The sequence below is a fragment of the Lycium ferocissimum genome, chromosome 11, assembly GCF_029784015.1.
Source record: "Lycium ferocissimum isolate CSIRO_LF1 chromosome 11, AGI_CSIRO_Lferr_CH_V1, whole genome shotgun sequence".
Taxonomy (NCBI): Eukaryota; Viridiplantae; Streptophyta; class Magnoliopsida; order Solanales; family Solanaceae; genus Lycium; species Lycium ferocissimum.
Window position 1 is genome coordinate 49750513 of NC_081352.1, and position 22007 is coordinate 49772519.

Consider the following 22007-nt stretch of genomic DNA (forward strand, 5'->3'; position numbering starts at 1 on the left):
AGATTCCAAAATTTTGAATCACTATAATATGCCCACTACAAATTGGGTCAATAGATCATCTTTCAAAAAGGAAATGAAAAATAAATTAAAACTGCAAAATCATAGAAAGTAAATTCCCAACTCAAATTGGTGCCTTGCGTGATGAAGTATAGCTTGATGGAAAAAAGAGGAATTGTGAATTAATGGGGGCAAATTGGAGATTCTAGGATGGGTGGTAAGTGGGAGGTGATGGGTCTTGTTATGGAGATATATTAAAATTTCAAGTTACTTTCCTTTTTTATATTTACTGATGTGGCTCTTTTTCAGTGGTTACATTCCATAGAATTTGAACTTCACACACTTATTTGTTTTGGAACTGAATTTTTTTGTGTCCAATAGACACTTTGAATATACTTTAAATATTTAATAGCTAATAGTTTCAATTAAGGTGTCAAAATGAAAATATGTGAAACTTTAAGGCGCTGTACATATGTGTTTGGCCTTTGCCCTTTATTTGTATGAATACAGCAACAACAACATACCCAGTATGTCACAATAACAGTTATTATTTATGTTTTAATTTATGTGATAGATTTTTTTTCTTAATTATAAATATTATAATATGATTTTTGAAATTTTTATTTTACTTCTAGTGAGCTAAGTTATATCCACATAAATACTGATTTGTCTTAGATTCATAGGTTTGCGAAGTCTTTTCTTTTTTAAATTCTGTCTCTCTCATAAAGCATCACAAAATTGGAACAGCTAGAGTAAAACAATTTAAACTCATTCTTAATGATATTCTCACTGATGATAGGCCAATCTAGTTATCATTGAGAATGTATAGCTTCACAACACCAATAAAGATTGTCAATTTCACGCAATATCAAAAGGTTAAAGGAAATTATATGAAAACCTCTATATTTACCTATATTTAAATTAGTACAGCATGACTTTGATACATGGAACTTCTATATACACATTCAACTTATTAAATTAATCAAGTTTTTCGACCAATGTCATAATCATGCCACAAATTATTTAATGGACCTTTTATTTTGAAACTAGATGGCCAGTGCCAATCATGCTATGTAAATTAATCAACTATTTCAACAATGTCATAATCATGCCACAAATTATTTAATGAATCTTTGTTTGAAACTAGATGGCCAGTGCCTGTGCACAACACGAGCGTATTCCTAACATCATTATTATGAAAAAAGTCGTTACTAAAAAGATAATTCCGCACTTGTTTCAATTATTTAGCATGATTATTATTAAGAATGATGTAATGCTATCAAGCTGATGACATATTAGCAATATAATAACATTTCATATTATTACTTTTATTTGAGGAACAAAGTTATACAAAATTAAAAATATGTATTTACAATAAAACACACACATTCTTTAGCTTGCTTCCACATATGAGAAAAACTAAGAAAGATGCAATCTTGTAAAAGTCGATCATTCCAGAAACATTGTAATATATCATCTGGGGGGAAAAGAGACAAAAATGTTATCTTCGAGAAACATATGGTGTCGTAATTTTGAAGAATTCCCTTCTCTACCGATCTTAAATACTCTAATTTCCAGGGTAGTGAAATACAGTTGACATTTGGAGTTCACATATATATAGATGACATATATTCTTGAATTGCGTTGGATATATAATTAAGTGAAAGCAGAATGATTAAGATGCATTAGGTTGGCATTTGTTATACCATCCAAGAGCAAACCCACTATCTAGTATCTACTTATAAAAGTGGATTATATTTACGTTGTACAGAGAAATGGTCTTTAGTGAACTACTAAATTATGTACATAAATTATAAATGTTATACCATGAAACAGTATAATACACCAAGAAACAGTTGCACACCCGCTCTAGAAATAATGTGAAGGAAATAAATACGAAAGACAATAGCAAAATTTAATGCAGTGACAATTTACCTGTTAACCGTAAATATGTAGCAAACGGTGCAGTAATCGATATACTCAACAATGGACATATTGATATTGCATTGTCCAAGCATTTTTTAGCCACCTCATATGTCAAATGAAAGTCAGTAAGTGAACTTGCAGATGCATCTGCACAAATAAAAAAAACACATTTTTGGTTTATTAAGTTAAAGCATACAGAAAACTTAGAAGTACAAAATGTACGTAGAAGTTTGAATTAAGTAACATATGATATAAACTACAATTTCTTTACTATTGTTTAAAAATTTGCTTGTTTGGGAAATATGAAAGATAAAGTAGAAGTTCTAATTAATTTGTAACAGAGCTTTGTAACATAGCTTTGTAACATAGCTTAGACTGCAAAAGAAATTAGCACATGCTAACAGTCAAATTAAATATAATCATCGATTCCACTAACATTCAAAATAATACCTACCTTACTGCCTCAGGCATCCGCAGTAACAAAAAAAGCAAAAGGCATGTATGCTCTCAGAAATCAAAAGAGAGCTATTAAGCATCATAATTTTGGAAACAATTAAGAGCCCGTTTGGATTGGCTTATAAGTTCCGAAAACTTATAAGCTATTTTCGAAAGCCTTTTTTTTGAGTGTTTGGGTAGCAAATTTTTTAAAGTGGGGAAAGGACATAAAGGGCCACTCGGCAAAAAATTATCCCACCCGATGGCCACAATTCTCTTAAACCCAAGTTATAACCACTAAACTAATTCCACTTTCCCTTCTTTTTCTGCCTTCTCCATTTTTCTTCTTCCTCTTCACCTTCTTCTCCATCTTCTCCTCCTCTTTCCTCTTCCACCTTCTTCTCCAATTTTATTTGTGAGTTGCAGGTTACGAAAATGGTAGAGGATTCATATGAAGACGCCATTGCAGGACTGAAAAAGCTTTGATGTATAGAAACTGTATCATATGTGTATATAATATGTGTCCCTGCTGTATATGTATATAAAATATATCATATATATAGAAACTATATCATATGTGTATATAATATGTACCCCTATTGTATATGTATATAAAATGTATCATACGTATATAAACTGTATCATTCTTGTATAGAAAGTGTCTATATAATTCCAACATGTGTATAAAAGCGTATCGATCTTGTATAAAAAGTGTATCATACGTATAAAAAATGTATTGTAGAAACCGTATCATTGTGGTATATAATATGTATCGCTATTGTATAAGTAAAAAAAAAATATCATAACATTATTGCATAATATGCGTATAATAAAGGTATAATTAACGTATAATTTATGTATAATAAATGTATGATTAATTCCAGCATATGTATATAAAATGTATAATTCTTGTATATAAAGTGTATATATAATTTCAACATATGTATGTATGTTGTAGCAGCCCTTTAGTGGCGAAGTCGCCACAAAAAGTCTTTTTTTTTTTAAGCGCCCATTGCTGTTGGCGAGTCACTTTCGCATTATTTTGGGCCAACCGGCCATTTTTTGGCATTATTTTGGGCCGAACGGACACCTAGTGGAATTAAGCCCAAACAATGGTTAAATGTGGGATTAGTTTGGCTGAGTGGACACGTGTCAGTGTCCTTTTTCCTGTCATTTTGTGCTTAAAATAAGCAAAAAATAATTTGGCCGTTTGGATGGGAACTATCTATCTAACTTATTTAGCCTTATGTTGCTTTTAAATAAGCCCATCCAAACAGGCTCTAAGATGCCTTTTGCATAAAGTTCTATGTATTTATATAGATATATCATATAGCTATGATAAAGAATACTTGTATGTGAACATTTTATTTGAATCATATTAGATAGGCAGACAACTTATTACGCAAGGACAAATATTACTCGAGAAAGATAAAAAGTAAAATAAAATGAAATCAATTACCATATTACAAAGATTTTATCCCAAAATATTTCTTCATTGTCTGTCCATAATTGTTATATACTCACCTCATAAGGTTATTTAAAATTCTCAATGAACAGTTAGGAGATAAAGCTAGCACATAAACACTATGCCTACATTAGCTAAAAAAATAAGTTAGATCAAGAGAACTGTGTGCTATCCTGACAAGCTATAGTGCAAACATGTTATTACTTGCAAGGTGTGAATATAATTCAATAAAAGCTTACTCCAACTAGGTGATCGCAAAGATCAAAGACTAATGAGGTACAGAAAGATACATATTGAATAGAATTTCAAAAGTAAATAAAAGTTCCAGTAATAGCAGAATTACCCAGGCAACTGTCAGTTTCAAGGTTTTCAATATTCATTTTCTTGAAAATGCCAATTTGTGTCTGTGTTGTTAATAGTGACATAGTTATGATATGAAAAGTTTGCTAAAACTACTCCATTCGTCTCAAATTATCTGTCGTGGTTACTAAAAATAGTTGTCTCAAATTATTTAGCGCTTTAGAAGTTCAAGGCACAATTAATTATTTTTTTCCCATTTTACTCTTAGCAGTATTTTGTCACTAATGGAGATCGACACATAAATAGAGTAAATATTTGATGAAGAGAGATTATAACTTAGACATAAATAAGGATAAAAAGTATTCAAATACCCCTCCTAATTAATATTTCTTAAGATACGTGTAAAACCAAAGAACAACGTATAATTTGAGACTGAGAGAGTATCTAATAAGAGGAGTTTTTTTGTTGTTCAGGGACATTCTTGAAAATGTAAATTTATAATTCCTGATTCTACTACTTCCATCTTGTTATGACACTGGATTAAACCTACAAAACAACCTCTTCCTTTACTCATCCCTTCTCCTTCGCTGTCAGTGGTTACAGATTTTTATATTGCATGATTTTCAATCAATGTGTGATAATATACAACACATCGTGTCTTTAGGTTTCCCTCCTAATTATTGTCCTAACTGTGAGAGAAAAGTTTATAAATTTTCAAGTAACATTCAACTGTCAGTGCTTCTTGCTTGATTTCTTCCTAACTTTCTCATTTGCTCCCTTTCATCTCTTTTGAATTCACTTATAGCTATATATAGATTGTCAAAGAATTGGAAAGCCCTATTCCTATAATGCAAATGTCTTTATAGCCATAACAACAATACCCAAGTGGTTCACTATTACTATGGTTAATGTTACGATCCATTACAATATTCTTTATTGTTTCCCTACGGTGAGAACGGTTGCAGCATCCACAAATTTTTGCAAAAATTCAACTCTCGAATAATGCAAACATGAGAAACTTCCCAGTGTAACTGATAGGTGTTCAACTGATGGACTTCTTAACATCGAAGAAGAAAATCTTGCAGAAAGAAAGACAAAAATAAAAATAATCGGGTCATCTCGTGATCAATTTTACTATTACAAACTTCAAATTAGAGATGATGAAGAAAATGAAACTTTACATTTCGGCAAATTATTCCAATAATATTCTATAGATGAATATATAAAACTCGAAACACAAAGATGAGGCTTCTTATTGTTAACAAAGATTTGTTTCGGATAGAAATATAAGAAGGACAGCTTATGGATCTTCTAAGACAAGGAGAAAGAGAAGCTTAAAATATTGACAAAGAACATTCCTTCCTGCCAACTTTACTGGAGGTCCGCAAGAGATATGTGTGTCGATACATGGATGTCATGCATTAGTACAACACTTTAGAAAATCTGATATCGTGACATGTAATCCTTCCTGATCAAAAATAGAAGATTTCTTATTATCAACAATGAAGTACAAAATAGACCCCATTTTTTTTTATAAAAGTGAGTGTTAAATTTAACTCTGAATCCAAGAGCTCGAAAGCAAAATGGTGGTCGCCAATTATTGGAGACATTGTTTAGAGAGAGAAAATTAGAGAGTTCTAGAAAGAGAGAGTATTTGAGAGAAGTGCACTAAACAGTGAAGTAAGCGAGGGGAAAAGTGTGATAAGCACAAGTATCAGGTGACATACCGGTCGTTGGATTAAATTTGATAGTTGAGATTGACAGTTATTCTCTAGCCTATATTTTTGTATACATAAATGTTGACTTGTTACTAGTTAGGGATTTTGTTGTTGTTATTTTAACTGAGATCTTTACAGAGGCATAAATTAATTATTTTTCTGACATGTGGATATTTTATACTCATAAATTAATTATTTTTCTGACACGTGGATATTTTATACTTCATTTCAATATTGGATATAAGACGGCCAGGGTTTGTACAACGTAGTTTCATGTGTTACAGTGTTTTTTTTCCTTTCTATCATTTCTTATGTTTTTTTTCCTTTCTATCATTTTATCATTTTTTTTTGGGTGGATTGCCCTTCTTTTGGGGTGGTCTTTCATTTTTGCCCCTCAAATTGTTGGTCTTTAATTTTTGTCCTTCGCCTAGAATACCCGAAGGTTATGGATTCGAACCCCAGCTCAGACATAAAAATAAATAAAAAATCTCAAGACAAGACTTTTGAAAAAGTCTCATTTTACGAGGTATAAGTTGCCTTCAGGCATAACTAAAAGCCTGCCTTATAAGGCAACCTATGCCGGCTCCGGCATAACTTTAGTTATGCCTTAAGACAACTTATGCCTTGGCATCGTATAAGGCAAAACTTTAGTTATGCCTTAAGGCAACCTATGCCACATAAGACAGACTTTTCCAAAAGCCTTTTCTTGCGATTTTTTTTTTATGCCTGAGCCGGGGTTCGAACCTAGAACCGAAGGGCAAAAATTAAAGACTACCCTGAATAAGGGGCATTCCTGCGAATTGCCCTCATTTTATTATGAGTGAAGCCTCTTTTACCCCCTTAACATATTGAGTCTGAGAAATACTACCCCCTTCACATCTCATTTTTTTGTGCGGAATGCCCTTCAAAGGCACTGGTCTTTAATTTATGCCCCTCAAATTTGAAATCTTTAATTTTTAGGCTCCGGATTTGAATCCCCGCTTAGTCAAATATTAAAAAAAAAATCGCAAGATAGAAGTTTGTAGATAAATTAGGCAAAAGTTAGGCTTTAAGGCAGAGGTTTGTAAAATTCCAACTAAGTAAAAAAAAAATGTTTGAAGGCAAAACTCTACCTTTGCCTTATGAATGAAGGCAAAATTCTGCCTTAAGGTAGAGTTTGAAACTCTGCATTACGAATCCAAACTCTACCTTGCGATTTTGTTTTTAATTTTTGACTGAGCGGAGGTTCGAACCCAAAACCAAGGAATTTTTAGTGAAGGCCAATTATTAAAGACCACCAATTTGAGGGGCAAAAATTAAAGACCAGTGCCGTTGAAGGACAATCGTGCAAATGACCCTTCACATCTTGAATGGGACAATAAACTCTCTTGATCTTAAATCAATGTCTAGAAATTAAATTATTTCATATATCTTTTAAATGTCAAAAACGACCCCAATAGTATAAATTGTGACATATTTTTCAGTAATTAAAATATTTAAGTAACAGTACTTTATAATCAAATTTATACATCTTTGTTTTCTTTTGGTTTTTAAAACACGGTATTAGGCTTCACCGTACAGTTATGTTATTTTATAGCTCAAATTTTAAAATGTCTTGATATATCTCGTTATTTATATTATTATCAGCATTATAACAATTAAATTTTTGTAAGTCCTTTTTCTATTTTCATGTTATACTTACATACTCAAAGTCTAATTATTTTGTAAACTATTTTATTGGTAATACTTTGAATAAAAATTAATAATCTCCAATATAAATATAGTTAATAACTGATATGATATTTCATTTCTTTTATAGAAAATTACTTGAAAATGTTAACTCAAATAAGGTTTTTATTTCATAATACAAGATAAGAACAAGGTATTATTTTCTAATCTTAAATTTTTAGGATTGTTAAATAAAATATACACACTTATATACATGATGAATATTGTTTTGGCAATTTTTCATTCTTGATCTGAAAAACGTTTAAGAATCTATCACAAATTGAAAGTTATTTTTCATATTATATATTTTTTTTAAGACTATTAGGCTTATGATATGTAAGAGTGATATGGAAATAGAATAACTTTTTATACAAATTGAACAGTTGAAATAAAATTTCCTTTCTTTTTGGTCTGATGAAATAAAGTTTTCAACGTAATATTTAAATAATATGGTCAACATAACTTGGAGCCCTACACAAAAAAATCATGCAACAAAATGAGACTTTAAATATAAAAGCAAAATATTTTATTTATTTTTTTTTGAAAAAAAGAGGTATGAAATTTCAATGTTATTGCTTACATTTTTGAGTCATCTATATATATAACATGTTATAGTTCGTATTAATTGAAGGCTGTTTTTGACATTTAAAAATATATGAAATAATTCAACTCATTTGTAGCCATTGATTTAAGATCAAGTGAATTTATTGTCTCATTCAAGATGTGAAGGGGATATTGTTTCCCAAACCCAATATATAAGGTGGTAAAGTAGATTTCACTCTTTTATTATTTCAATTCTCATTTTGTTTTGGAAATTTTGCTTCTAGAGATTTCCATAATGTATAAATCTAGATTAGTTAGACACTGAATTTCAAATACGGAAAGTAATTAATTAACAAATACAATCGCCTCGATACATCTGATAGTTCCAATATTGTAATTTGTTTCATCAACTACTCGTCGATTAAAAAAAAAAAACTTTCACGACACCTGAAAATATTTAGTACTAACATATGCGACATAGAATTTAAATTGCGTAAGAAATTACGTGCATATAAATATCGAAATTTTCTATTTAATTACAAAAATAAATTTTAAAAATGTTACAAATAATAATTTGAAAATATTCATGAGGTACGTAAAATATACGACATTGCTATTAAAATCCTCCTTTTGACCAAAATAATCACATTATTTGTTCCTATATCTTTTTTATTACATTTAGGTAGCTAAAGTAGCACACACTGTGATTTTTCCGAAATAATAAAAAGAAAACGATTTTGAAATATATTATAAAATCCTCAATTAAGTGAATAAGAAAATCAGCTCAACAAGTACAGAAATTATAAAAAGAATTATCAACTTATATCAACACCAGAAAAAGTCCAAAGGACGAAAATCTCGAAACAAATTATTTTAGCATTGAATTCTTCAAAGATCTGAGAGAAGAATGTGGACAAGTTTGTTACAACAACTTTTACAAAGTATTTTTAACCATTTCATATTAAAGTTCTACATCCCACTTATTTACTTTCATTTTTTTTCCCTGTTACACGTCTTTAAGTTACCATACAATTCAGTTTTTCTAATATTTTCGAATTTTGAATTAAGTTGCCAAAATCTTCATATCTGTTTATAAGGTTTTTGGCAACAAAAACCAATGTAGTGTAATAAAATTCTCAATTAAGTGAATAAGAAAATGAGCTCAACAAGTACAGAAATTATCAACACCAGAAAAAGTCCGAAAACATCGAAACAAATTCTTTTAGCATAGAAATCTTCAAAGATCTGAGAGAAGAATGTGGACAAGCTTGTTACAACAACTTTTACAAAGTACTTTTATCCATTTCATATTAAAGTTCTACATCCCACTCATTTACTTCTAATTTTTTTATTTCCGTTACATGTCTTTAAGTTATTATACAATTGAATTTTTCTAATATTTTTGAATTTTGAATTAAGTTGCCAAAATATTCATATCTGGTAATAAGGTCTTTGGCAACAATAACCAATGTAGTGTATTGAAACAAATGGCTAATATTTTTTTTAAGTTGAAACAACCTTACCGATATAAATAAATATAGCTCGGGTATTTTTTGTGAGCTTAAAAGTTTTATCTCTTGTAGGAATACTATAACTATAAACTATAAACTATAAGCACACATTTCCACTCAAACTTCCACGCTAACATTTGATATGTGCATTTACTAGTTATTTATAGTAATAACATTATTTTGGAGCCTCTATCTCTTGGGGCCTAAAGCGGAAGCTTTGGCCTTACCTTTAGGCGGGTCATGAAAACTTGACACAACTTGTTTCAAAAGGAGATACGTTAAATTTATTTTTCATTCCTTAAATAATTAAGTTTCAATCTGGTTTTTTCATAAACTTGAAAATTATCGTGAATTGTCTCCCTAGATGAAATATATTGATCTTCTATATAATTTGTATGTGATTTGTAATATTTGATCTGTATTTTTTAAATGATTAGAAGTTATTAAAATAAATTTTAATGGAATTGGTTCAACTTTGAATCAATTAACCACATTATTCGGGTCATATGGTTGAATCAAGTAACCACAATTTGTTTCTATATTTTTGGGATATGTATGCTATATTTTTGGGAAATGTGTGCCTATATTTTTGGGGGAAAAGAAACTCGTCTGTAACAACCTTTCACCATATCTGCACAATAACTGATAAGTTCAATACTAAACTACTCTTACCTGCTACCAATATTAAATTTATCAAAAATTACTCATAAGATAATTAATTAGGAAAATTTGATTTTCTAAATTTATCAATTCTCTAGATTTATCTCACTTTTAAACGTACCATACTCTCTATATATATGAGAAGTACATTGTTATTCCATAATCCTCATCTGCTAACCAGGAATTAGTATTCAGAAAAACTAAGATTGACAAAAACGAAAGAGATCCAGATCAAGATGTCGGAAGAAGAGACCAAAAAGAGAGGATCAAGATCAGAGAACAATAAGGATATTAACGATTGGCTACCGATCACATCATCAAGGAATGCAAAGTGGTACTATTCGGCTTTTCACAATGTCACGGCTATGGTTGGTGCTGGTGTTCTTGGCCTCCCGTATGCCATGTCTCAATTGGGCTGGTATGTATTTTTTCTACTTCTTTACTAAAACAAATCTAGGACAGGTCCTCTGCATTAGGTTAATTAATTATTTTTTACTTGAATTATGCTTACTATGAATTTTCAATTCAAAATATATGCATATATGTGTAATAAAATCCCATTGTACTGATTATCAATCAAAGACAACAGCTCTTCAATTTGATTGTGATTACTATATCGATGCGTTTTATTTTTGCTTCTAATTAGGTGTGGGTGGTGAAAAGAAGCATGCAGTTAATTACTTCTTTATACATGAAAAGTAAATCTTTCAAGGCTACAAGTATAACACTTAACTCAAGTATATGAGAGTTCGAATTGTTTCATTTTCATGGAAGGATTATTAATCGGACAACATACTTATGCATATATAGTGTATTTGATTTGGTGTGAGAGTTCAAATCAAGCATTATTGTTCTGACTCTTATATTTACCAGCTTGTTTACTGATCTGGTTTCTTCTAGTGCATACCAATAGTTTTTTAACTAAAATTAGGTCATTACTACTACTACTACTACATAATTACAAGGTAAATACTTTTCTTAAGTGGAGTATCTATTAACTAATTTCATATATACTATAATTTTTATGACAGGGGTCCTGGAGCCGTAGTCTTGATACTATCATGGATAATAACATTATACACCTTATGGCAAATGGTGGAGATGCATGAGATGATACCAGGAAAAAGACTTGACAGGTACCACGAGTTGGGCCAGGCGGCTTTTGGTGAAAAGGTTGGGCTGTGGATTGTGGTTCCTCAGCAACTCATAGTGGAAGTTGGATCAAACATAGTGTATATGGTCACTGGTGGCACATGTCTACAGAAGGTTTATAATACTGCTTGTCCTAGTTGCAGGCCTTTGAAGCTCACATATTTCATCGCGATATTTAGCTCTACTCAGTTCATCCTTTGCCATTGCCCCAATTTCAACGCCATCACTTGTGTCTCCTTCGTTGCTGCCATCATGTCTCTCGGGTTGTTACACTTAATTGACTTTTCTTTTCACTTTGATTTTTGTATTATGATGATATTTTTTACGCTATCAGGTAATTTAACTAATGTAATTGTTTGAAAAAAGTTAAATAAATAGTGTGAAAATTAAGTATGACTTACCTTCTATAATAAGTTAAAAGTACGGTGATAGCATAGTAATTCTTTGCACTTTCCATTTATATAAAATTATAAATATTCTTTTTATAGGTTAATTAATGTTGTTCATGACAATATAGTAAAGAAATAACGATTTAATTTATTCCCACAAAATATCTAGTAAGTAGTAAAAAAGTTTTTACTAATTACATGTAAGTGTTTATAGTGAGTAAGGCTAGTAATATGAAAATAAGATAGATTACCTGTTACAATGTGGTAAATTAGAAGTAGTATAATTTATCTTTTACATGATCTGTTTATATAAGTTAAATCTTTTCTCGAAGAATATTCAGATGTTTTCTTTTTTATTAACTTACCTGGTTATAGATTGAATGTCTTTTTTTCTTCTATAGGTTGAAAGTCTCCTTTAAGAAAATTATCTTATTTTCATATCATTATACATTTTAATTAGAATTAGCATTTCTCTAAGCTGCCCTTAATTACATGTGAATTTGATCATATATGTATTATCTATTTAACAAAATACAAAAGGAGGAGGCTCTTTGTGGTACCAATATTAAGTACACTATTAAGAGACATTAACGTTTTTTTTTTTTTTTTCATTTTGCAGTTATTCACTCATAGGTTGGGGAGCATCAGTACACAAGGGAATAACCCCGGATGTTGATTACAGTCCAAGGGCTTCAACAAGTATAGGGAGAATGTTTGGTTTTTTTGCTGCTTTGGGAGAAGTTGCATTTGCATATGCTGGCCATAGTGTTGTCTTGGAAATTCAGGCAACTATGCCTTCTACTCCTGAAAGACCATCCAAAATACCTATGTGGAGAGGAGTTATTCTTGCTTATGTTATTGTGCTTGTGTGTTACTTTCCAGTGGCATTTCTTGGCTATGCAGCTTTTGGAAATAGTGTAGCGGACAACATCTTGATCTCCTTACAGAAACCTCGTTGGCTTATTTGTATGGCTAATGCAGGCGTCGTCATTCATGTTATTGGAAGTTATCAGGTGATCAAACTTCATCAAGTATCCTTACTTTTCTTTTATTATTCAGCACTTAGCTCATTGATCCGACTAATCGGGACCACTAAAAAGAGAAACACTCATTGTAATTATCAGAAGTTTTTTTATTCTTAGGGCTCGTACCAGAGAGTTTTGATTTAGGGCGAAGGAATTTTATCTGTTTCACTATACCCCTCGGTGGTACCCTTGTTGTTTTATTTAACCTTTTACTATGATAATCGAGAAATTTTCGAGGATCTGTAATGATTTTAGACTTGCTAGTGAAAAATGAACTCGGCCCTCGATTCTTTTCATCACTTATTTTTGGTCCATGGTGAAATTTGAACTTTGTTAATACTATTAATTCAGTCAAGATATATGGTCCAAAAGTTAAGCACAATGGTATCTTTCTAGGTTAAATAAACTATACTAATTGTTGATTGTATTTGCTTGATGTTCTCAGATATTTGCAATGGGTGTGTTTGACATGCTCGAATCTTACTTGGTTAAGCAAAGAAACTTCACTCCCAGTACATCTCTACGGTGTATTGTTCGGACTACTTATGTTGGTATGTCACCATTCCACCATTTTAATTTTATGTTGATTTGCTCAATAAATTAAAGTCATCACTTATGATTTTCTTATTTTGTCTACTTGCACAGCCTTGACAATGTTCCTTGGAATGACATTCCCATTCTTCCATGGGCTACTCAGTTTCTTTGGAGGATTTGCTTTTGCTCCAATAACATACTTTGTAAGTCAAAGATCTCATGTTATTTTTACAGATTTCATATGTTATTTTGTACGAATCTCTTATAAAGAATACTATATAATGAAAATAACATTTGTGACGGACTACAGATCAACCGTCAACGAAATATCTCAAATATTAACATGTCTTTTCTCTGTTGTTGCAGCTTCCTTGTATCATTTGGCTTAAAATCTACAAACCTAAAAGATATGGGTTGTCTTGGTTCACAAATTGGGTATGTTACAAAAAATTGACAAACTTATTTTTCAAAAAATTGATAAACTTTATTGGTCGTATGGTTAATACTATTATTATCTTTGTTTTTTACGCAGATATGCATCATACTTGGTGTTCTTCTGACGATTTTAGCTCCCATTGGTGGCTTGAGGCATATCATACTGAGAGCCAAGTCTTACAAGTTCTATTCTTGATTGTAGGATCATTCGAGAATTATTTTTAGAAAACTAGCAGATAAATTTCCTCGTGACAAATTATTTTTAATATTTGTCCGATGATGTTTTAAATGTCTAGCTATTTTATTTTGATTGTACTATGAAGCATAAAATAAAGCAAAAAAACCATATTCGATATCATTGTTTCCTTCATTAGTAATTTGATGTAGTATCAGTAAGTGACAATATAAGAGTCTTTTATGCTGTTACATTATCTAAAAATCAAACTACATTTACTGTTTTAAAACCAAGTGAAACTGGACGAAGTGCATGTATATCCGTTTTTGGGGACGCCATTTAATTAGTCCCAAAGTTAATTTTTATTTTGCAAGTCTACTATATAAGGTAAACGAAAATATCCTGCTACGTTTTGTTAATATGAATCTAATTTCGTATGTATAGGTGATTCTCCATTTTGCTAATGTGGAAAAGAAGTTACATCTTTCTGCCTCCTTCAAGAAGTAGAAGAAGAAAATAAAATCCACATCCTTTTAGAAATGTAGTGATTACTATTTAAAGTATCGTTAATCCCCTGAAATACTTTGTCCGTGAACCAAATTAGCATATGATAGTTTCTTTCCAATAAAGATAAGCCAACTTCTACGAACAATATTTAATGTTTAAAACTTAGAAGTATTGTTTAATCACAAAATGTGATTATTAGTTACCTCCGTCGCTCAGTGAGTACAGTGAGTTATCCATGCAATTAGTGGTTAGTAGAATTAGCCAATTAGGATGTGGCAAAATAGCGAAGATTAATCCATCTCAATCTACATGAAAGCATTGTCTCAGACAGGGTAACCCTTGACCAACCCAAAGTATAGAAAGATTGCCCACTTGAAGGTATGTGTACAAAGTCTCAATTTGAATACACACCAAAATGACTTAAATTATCGGATTCAAAGAGCTATTCATAATCTGATCTCTTTTATATTACAAAAAAATCTTCATTGTTTTGAGCCTGATTTCTTATCTTTCTGTAAAATCCGAAAATATGCTGAACAATAGTAGCTCCAAGTGCTTACTGATTCACACTCAAATACTTGTATGTTTAGAATTTGGGATATTGACAAGGTCATCTATGTCATACTGTAGAATAAAAGATTACTGTACCTTTTAATGGTACAAATTCCTTCCACTCACCCGTTGGCCATTATGGAACAGATACTAAAGGATGCATTCTTATTAACTCATCAGTTGTGGTATATAACTTGGTCTGGCATTAAGAATGATAGTCCTGTAGAATGATAGATGATAGTACTGTAGAACAGTGGTCCAGTTGATAAATGTCAATATTAAAGGGAACTCTACTCCTATCATTTGTGCATTTGGTTCCGAGCTGCAACACAAAACATAAACAGGAAAGGAAAGACTGATTGTTGCTGATGTAATCATAAAATGCTAATTTTTCACGAGTTATTTCTATGACCGACTTGAACATGCACCATTAGATGTGGGACTTCTTCACTAGTTATTTCTTGCAACACATGATATGCAGAAAAGAAAATTGAGAATATCAGTACAAAAATAGCAGCAGATCTCGGAAGAAAGAAGCTTTACATTTTGTTTCAGACACACTTTAAGTAAGCATACAGGATCAAATCATAAGAAAAAGTGAACGCAATCAAGTTCATCCACCTCTAGGAATAATTGATTCTCTGGGTCAATACACCAGACACGATTGTGCTTACCCACGAGTCTGCTAGGAGCATACTGAAACCAATAACACTCCATGTTAGATGAATAGCCGCTGATTGTAGCCAGCAAGAAGATTCAACCATATAATGCACGCCAAGGCTCTTGAGTTTCTCTTGAAGACTTTGTTGCATGCCATGCTATCTTTTCTCCCGAGAAACTAAGAGATGAGAAGCTAGCCAAGTGCTGTCCTATCTCATGTATCACCTGGAAGTTAGGAAGTGAGATCTGTATTAGTATATTTTCTTTTTTTTTAAATCCTTTTTTTCTTTGGATAAGTAAGCTGGGAGGAGAAGTAACTGCTAACTCTATCGAGCGCCTCTGTTGAGATAGAGAAATGATAATAGAGGATCCCAAGAAAATGCTTGGACATAGATCAGAAATTAATCAAATTAAAGACAGGTAGACCTAGATCTGTCATTCCGGTCAGAGAACTTCGGAGGACAAATGGCATAATATTCAAGTCGATAGCTCTATTTAACTACATCAATGAAAACCCTAGAACCACAATCTTAGTTGCTTAAGACACCTTCACAGCAATTACCCGCTTTCAAAATGTATAGTGCATCCACAAGTCCTTCTATTTTCACAAGTTCATTCTTCATTAGTTTAATTTATTTTTCTGTTACTTGTCAGCGAAAAAGGGGAATAATGGTGTTACTATTACTCTATAAGACTTAAAGTAGATGTATGGCTTTAACCATCTTGATCTGCTTGAACTCAAGCAACCAAGAGCTGGTTTTTTTGCCACTCAGGTTGATTTTGCAGCTGTATTAACTTACTGCCTGGCATACATAAGCCATTCAGCTCGGCCAGCTGCGATAAGATATACCAAAGTTACTGCACGAGAGCTAATTTATTCTATTTAAAGTGTTTAATTGCACGAGGGCTAATTTATTCAATTTAAAGTGCTTTCTTCCTGTCTGTTTTCAGCAGTACACTGCTTAAGTATTTTTTCTGTTTCTCGTCATAGAAAAGGAAATAATAACCTTAACCTGACTAGGCAAAAGTAAGATGTAAAATTGTTTCCTCTACTGTTTTTCATTGAGAAAAGAACTTGTGCTTGATAAGGCAAGTAATTGTTTCCTACATCCTTCATTAATAATATCAAAAATCATAAATCCGAACATAAAATGATCCTATACTATGAGGATCATAAATAACAAAAAAAAAAAAAAAAAAAAAAAAAAAAAGAACTTATACATTGTACTTTTTCCTAGTCAGTATATAATAACAAAAGACAATATATGGCTTTGTCAATCTTGATCTGCTTGAACTCAAGCAACCAAGAGCTGGTTTTTTTGCCACTCAAGTTAGATTTAGCAGCTGTATTAACTTACTGCCTGGCATGCATAAGCCATTCAGCTCGGCCAGCTGCAATCGGATATATCAAAGTTAACTTTAAAGCGATTTCTTCAGTCTGTTTTCACTTTTCAGCAGTACATTCTTTAATCAGGTTATTTTATCTGTTGTCACAGAAAATGCAACAATAATGTAGTCAGACTTAAAAGTTGATTATATTCAACCTAGGACAATCTATGGCTTTGTCTATCTTGATCTGCATGAATTTAAGCAATCAAGAGCTGGTTTTTTTGCCACTTGGGTTTGATTTTGCAGCTGTAATAACTTACTGTGTGGCAATACATAAGCCACTCAGCTCGGCCAGCTGCAATAGGATATAACAATAGAAACTACACTGGAGCTAAATTTACTCTATTTAAAGTGCTTTTCTCCCTTCCCCTTCCAATTCATTTTAGAACACATGCAGAAAAACAACTTTTTTCCCGGAATATGTTGTTCAAAAGACTATATTTTGGATAAGGACTACATCTTAACATCTTAAAAATTAGATAGGAAACAAGAAGCCCAGAATACTACAATGTCCAAAATTTAGATAACACCACAGGGAAGAATCAACCATTAAATGAACAAGCGTATGAACATTTAAAACATACCTGAAGTTCCTCTTCTGAAGTCTTATGATGCAAATTTTGACCTTTTTTGCCAATTATAACAAAAGTAGGCATCTTCAAAACTCGAACCAACTGAAGTAAGCACGCCAACTGTTCGTTGAAAATCTGCAACGACTGCGGTGGGCTTTGCAAATTCGTGGCCAAAGCTTTAGTAAGGCCATTAGAGGCACCTACTTGCAACCCATAAACTGAGATATTTTCAACTGCAACGGAAGTTCTATTTCCCATCTTAAGCTTTGTTGCAGCCACAACAAAAGGGACCACGATAGTGGGCATATTTGACAACCCATCTCCTACTAATAATGCTAGAACTTCATTAAGAGCACAAGCAAGTGTTGGAGGCTCGTAGTTTTCCAGAAGCAACACCGACACCTAAGAAAAGGAAAAACATCAAACCATTGTCTATAATTCCCAAACGCAAAATATGTAGCACAGGTATGGAAGAAATGCTACGGTTTAGGGTGTCTTTGGTATGACGGTATGTTTTCCTATTTTCCCTTGTTAGGTTGCACTAAATATCTTGGAAAATGTTTTCCTCAAAATAGGAGAAAATGTTTTCCTTAAAATTTTGAGGGAAAACATTTTTCGGATCAATAAAAACACACCAACGCATCCCCCAACCACCCACCTCCTACCTGCCTACCCCACCCCGCACCACAAGAAGTTGCACTCCTAATTGAAAAACCTCATACTATTTTTGCTTTGAATATATGAAAATGCACTTAAAATGACATTTTCTAGCTTGCGAACCAAACGCAAGAAAATGAGTAGAAAGATCACTTATTTTCCGAGAAAATATTAACACATCCTTAGTATCTGAAAAATACAACCAAGTACTATGAGCTTGGTATGAATAACCCAAATCTTACTTTGCATCACTTGTTTACACCTCCATATCTTGTCAATTTTCATACATTCTCATATACAATACACACCTTTACACATAACCAATGACCTAAAAAAAAAAAAAAAAAAAGGGAAAATCCAAACCACTGAAAATAAACAAGAAAGTTCAAAACATTTTCCAGGTACCTCGGGAATTGAGCCATGGAGAAAATGAACGACTTCGATTGAAACCTTTTGGTCTTTAATTCCGTACCGTTGTAAGGATAAATCAAGAGATTCTTCTCGTCTGCAATGGAAATGATTTTGTATGAGAAAATAGTGGATTAATAGGAGGGGGGGGGGAGAAGAGGGGGTGGGGGTGCTTACCGGGTTTGAAGGTTGGAATTAGGGTTAGGTTGAAGGGATTGGAAGATAGCGGTGCCGAACCCGGTTGGATCTTTGAAGAGGAGTATTACTTTTGGGCCTACCTTCATTTTCTTCTTTATGTAATCCAATGCAATGCCCTACTTCGCCTCTTTATACTAGTAGAAAATTTCCTCTTTGTAGTATTTGGTTGGAAGAGCATTAGTTATTCAAAGTTTATGCCTCAAGTATTAGTTTTAATTATTCGAATTTCAATCCTTAAATTTATTTCTTAGTAATGTAGGGACTAATTATTTATGAATTAGTTACGTAGGATTTAGTTATTCATGTATTAATAGTTATTTCATCTCTACCCTACATAGAATATTACACAAATTCTTTCATAACTTATACACGTATTAGTCATGTGGGATTGAAAATTTATAACCAAACAAGCATTGTATTTGTACTTGATGTAATAGATTTTATGCATAACAACTAAAATGCTACTAAGCATACCAATTATGTTGATTTTAATACATGAGTAATTCACTTTCTAATCAACGACCAAACGACTCCTAAATGCGCGTACCTTTTTTTATTTTATTGCTGTTACAATAAAAAAATCTGAATAGATGTGAATGATTAAAAAATTTAATAAAGTACTAATATCATTATAATATCTATTCAAAAACTTCTGCAAAAATGACAGGCCACCAATTTTATTTGTTCATTTACCGCCATTGTGTACATTAAGAAGGCAGCTAGAGGCGAAACATCAAGACAAGCTGATAGAAGCAGAGGAAAGGAGCCAGCTTATAAAAGAACACAGTTTTACTTAAAGAAGACGTTGGTGGAACATTAAAAACAAGCTCATAACAATAGAAGAAAGGAACCTTATTCTTATAGGTGGTGAATAAGGTACGCCAAGGGGTAAAGACACACTTGCATTCAGAAAGGTGCTATGTGATAGGTCACTCTCGGTTTCCAAATTTGCTACAATTAGTGCTCCAAACATTGACATCATTAGATGACAAGACTTGTGATCTCTATTTAAAAATTTAAGAATTCATTCGATTAACGTTCAATTGGTCCGGTCAATTTTAATGATCCTTTGGACACCCCTATGCCGCATTTATGCATATTGAACCTGATCACTCCTGCTTAATTGTTAATAAAAATGTACCACATTCTTCAGAAGGAAAAAAAAAAAAAGAATATAGACAGATCCTCAATGAAACTGCAAAATGTAAGCACTAACAAAAGCACTTTAGGTTAGTGCCAAATCATCGGTCTGGTCTGTGATAACTAATGAGATCTATTATCATAAAAACATGCCCAAGAAATCACCAATGTCAACAAGCACTACCCAATAAATATATGGCTCGGTCTGGATCCGCATTAGAACTTGCTCGAAATGCAACACCATTTCGGGTTAATTCACAAATGCTTTGTTACAAAAATCACTTTATGACTTTAGCAAGTCAACTGGAAGTGAATGACCATCCGTGAAATCAACCCTTTATTTGCTTAGAACTTGCAAATCGGGTCATGGCCGTAAGTGGATATCCTTGGTTTCAGTTCTATTCTCCTGCACACAATAGTGAAGTTGTTGGAGTTACATAGCATTGGACATTTGGGCTGCCAGTTATTTATTAGTTAGGCCCATTTTCCTTGTATCTTTATTATCTTTGTATCTTTTACTTTGGCCCAGTATACATATAACCCGGGCTTATTTCACTTTGGACAGATTAGTTTTTGAGGTAATGAAAAGAGGAAAAGCTCCTGAAACTCTCTCTCCTCTCTCTCGTATTTTACATAAACCCTAGTTTAATTTTGCCCAAATCTTCGTCGATTCACAACATTAACATGGTATCAGAGCGGGGAATCAGGTAGATCGGTTGATTCTCTATAGATCGATATTACCCTCGCAGTTTGAATCTCAGTATTGATGAATATTTGCTTCCGCGTTGTTTTTTTTTTTTTTTTTTTTTGATATTTTCGGTGAATAGAGTTATTTTCTGGTGAAACGAAGATATTTTCTAGTGGTTCTCTTCGTTATTGGTGAAGTTTCTGTGATTTTTGGTAAACAAGGCTTGTTTCTTCGAGTTAAAGAAGAAATTTGGTAACCCTAACCCTCATCTCTTTTGGATTTGATAATAGTTTTTTTTCGTTGTTTCTGTCGCTCTCGTATGATTCTTTGATTTGAGATTACGAGTTAAAGAATGACGAACACTACGTATTCTCCTGAACCTTCTAGCCCTCTTTTCGTTCATTCTTCGAAAATTTCGGGTACTTGTTTAGTCGGGACTCCTTTTTCTGGGTGTGGTTATGGGGGATGGAAGAGGGGAATGGTAATTTCTCTTTCAGCGAAAACCAAGTTGGGTTTCGTAGACGGGACTTGTCCTAAACCTAACTCTGATGACACACCTGGAAAAATACGTCAATGGGATAGGTGTAACAACATGGTCATTCATGGTTGACCAATTCCATTTCACCAAATATTCTTTGAAAGCGTCTAATACTCAGAAACTGCTGAAAGTATTTGGAAACAATTAGAATGTAGGTATGGGACTGTTAGTGGCACAAAGATCTTTGAACTAAAGAAAGAGTTGGCCTCAGCTCAGCAAGGATCTCTTGATATTGCATCCTATTTCAATAAACTGAAGAAATACTGGAATGAACTAGGAACTATGCGTAAGAATCATAGTGACTCGTGTGTTTGTCTTTGCTAAAACTAGTATTGAAAAGGATGAAGAGGAGAATAGACTTTACCAATTCCTTATGGGTCTAAATGAGGTATATGTGGGAGTTAGAAGCAGTCTACTTATGATGAATCCTCTTCCTCATCTTGACGATGCTTACAACATACTGCTCCAAGATGAGAATCAGAGGCAGGTTCAATGTACTCCTCAAATGGCTCCTGAAGCTGCTTCTTTTAATTCTTCTTCACACACCACCAAGGGGCCTCCTCCTGTATTTTCCTCTGGAAACATGAATCCTAGGCCACCTTGGCCTCCTGCACCACAATATAATCAGAGAATTGATTTTGATCAATCCAAAACAAGTCCTTTTTGTAGATCTTTTGTAAGAAACCAGATCATCTGATTGACCAGTGCTATAAGCTCCATGGCTAT

At 32.5% G+C, this 22007-nt stretch overlaps 2 protein-coding genes across 2 annotated transcripts; one reads left to right on the forward strand and one right to left on the reverse strand.

The window, feature by feature from the left end:
• Positions 1-10461: 10461 nt before the first annotated feature.
• LOC132036846 (lysine histidine transporter 2-like) lies at positions 10462-14135 on the forward strand. Its single transcript, XM_059427245.1, has 7 exons — positions 10462-10680; positions 11294-11677; positions 12423-12816; positions 13274-13379; positions 13474-13565; positions 13729-13797; positions 13895-14135. Exons 1-7 carry the CDS (start codon positions 10499-10501, stop codon positions 13991-13993), a joined length of 1326 nt encoding a protein of 441 aa, XP_059283228.1. The 5' UTR covers positions 10462-10498; the 3' UTR covers positions 13994-14135.
• Positions 14136-15516: 1381 nt separating this feature from the next.
• LOC132036971 (uncharacterized) lies at positions 15517-19061 on the reverse strand. Its single transcript, XM_059427394.1, has 4 exons — positions 18895-19061; positions 18715-18814; positions 17665-18054; positions 15517-15916 (listed from the first exon to the last, which is right to left on the reverse strand). The coding sequence occupies exons 1-4, from the start codon at positions 18999-19001 to the stop codon at positions 15788-15790; spliced, it is 726 nt and encodes a 241-aa protein (XP_059283377.1). The 5' UTR covers positions 19002-19061; the 3' UTR covers positions 15517-15787.
• Between the last annotated feature and the right edge of the window lie 2946 nt (positions 19062-22007).

Coding starts and splice junctions, on each gene's coding strand:
- LOC132036846 (XM_059427245.1), top strand. CDS start 10,499: ATGTCGGAAGAAGAGACCAAAAAGAGAGGATCAAGATCAGAGAACAAT. Junction 10,681..11,293: donor GCCATGTCTCAATTGGGCTG/GTATGTATTTTT, acceptor TTTTTATGACAG/GGGTCCTGGAGCCGTAGTCT. Junction 13,798..13,894: donor TGTCTTGGTTCACAAATTGG/GTATGTTACAAA, acceptor TTTTTTACGCAG/ATATGCATCATACTTGGTGT.
- LOC132036971 (XM_059427394.1), bottom strand. CDS start 19,001: ATGAAGGTAGGCCCAAAAGTAATACTCCTCTTCAAAGATCCAACCGGG. Junction 18,055..18,714: donor TCCATGGCTCAATTCCCGAG/GTACCTGGAAAA, acceptor TCCTTTTCTTAG/GTGTCGGTGTTGCTTCTGGA. Junction 15,917..17,664: donor CTTCAGAAGAGGAACTTCAG/GTATGTTTTAAA, acceptor CCTAACTTCCAG/GTGATACATGAGATAGGACA.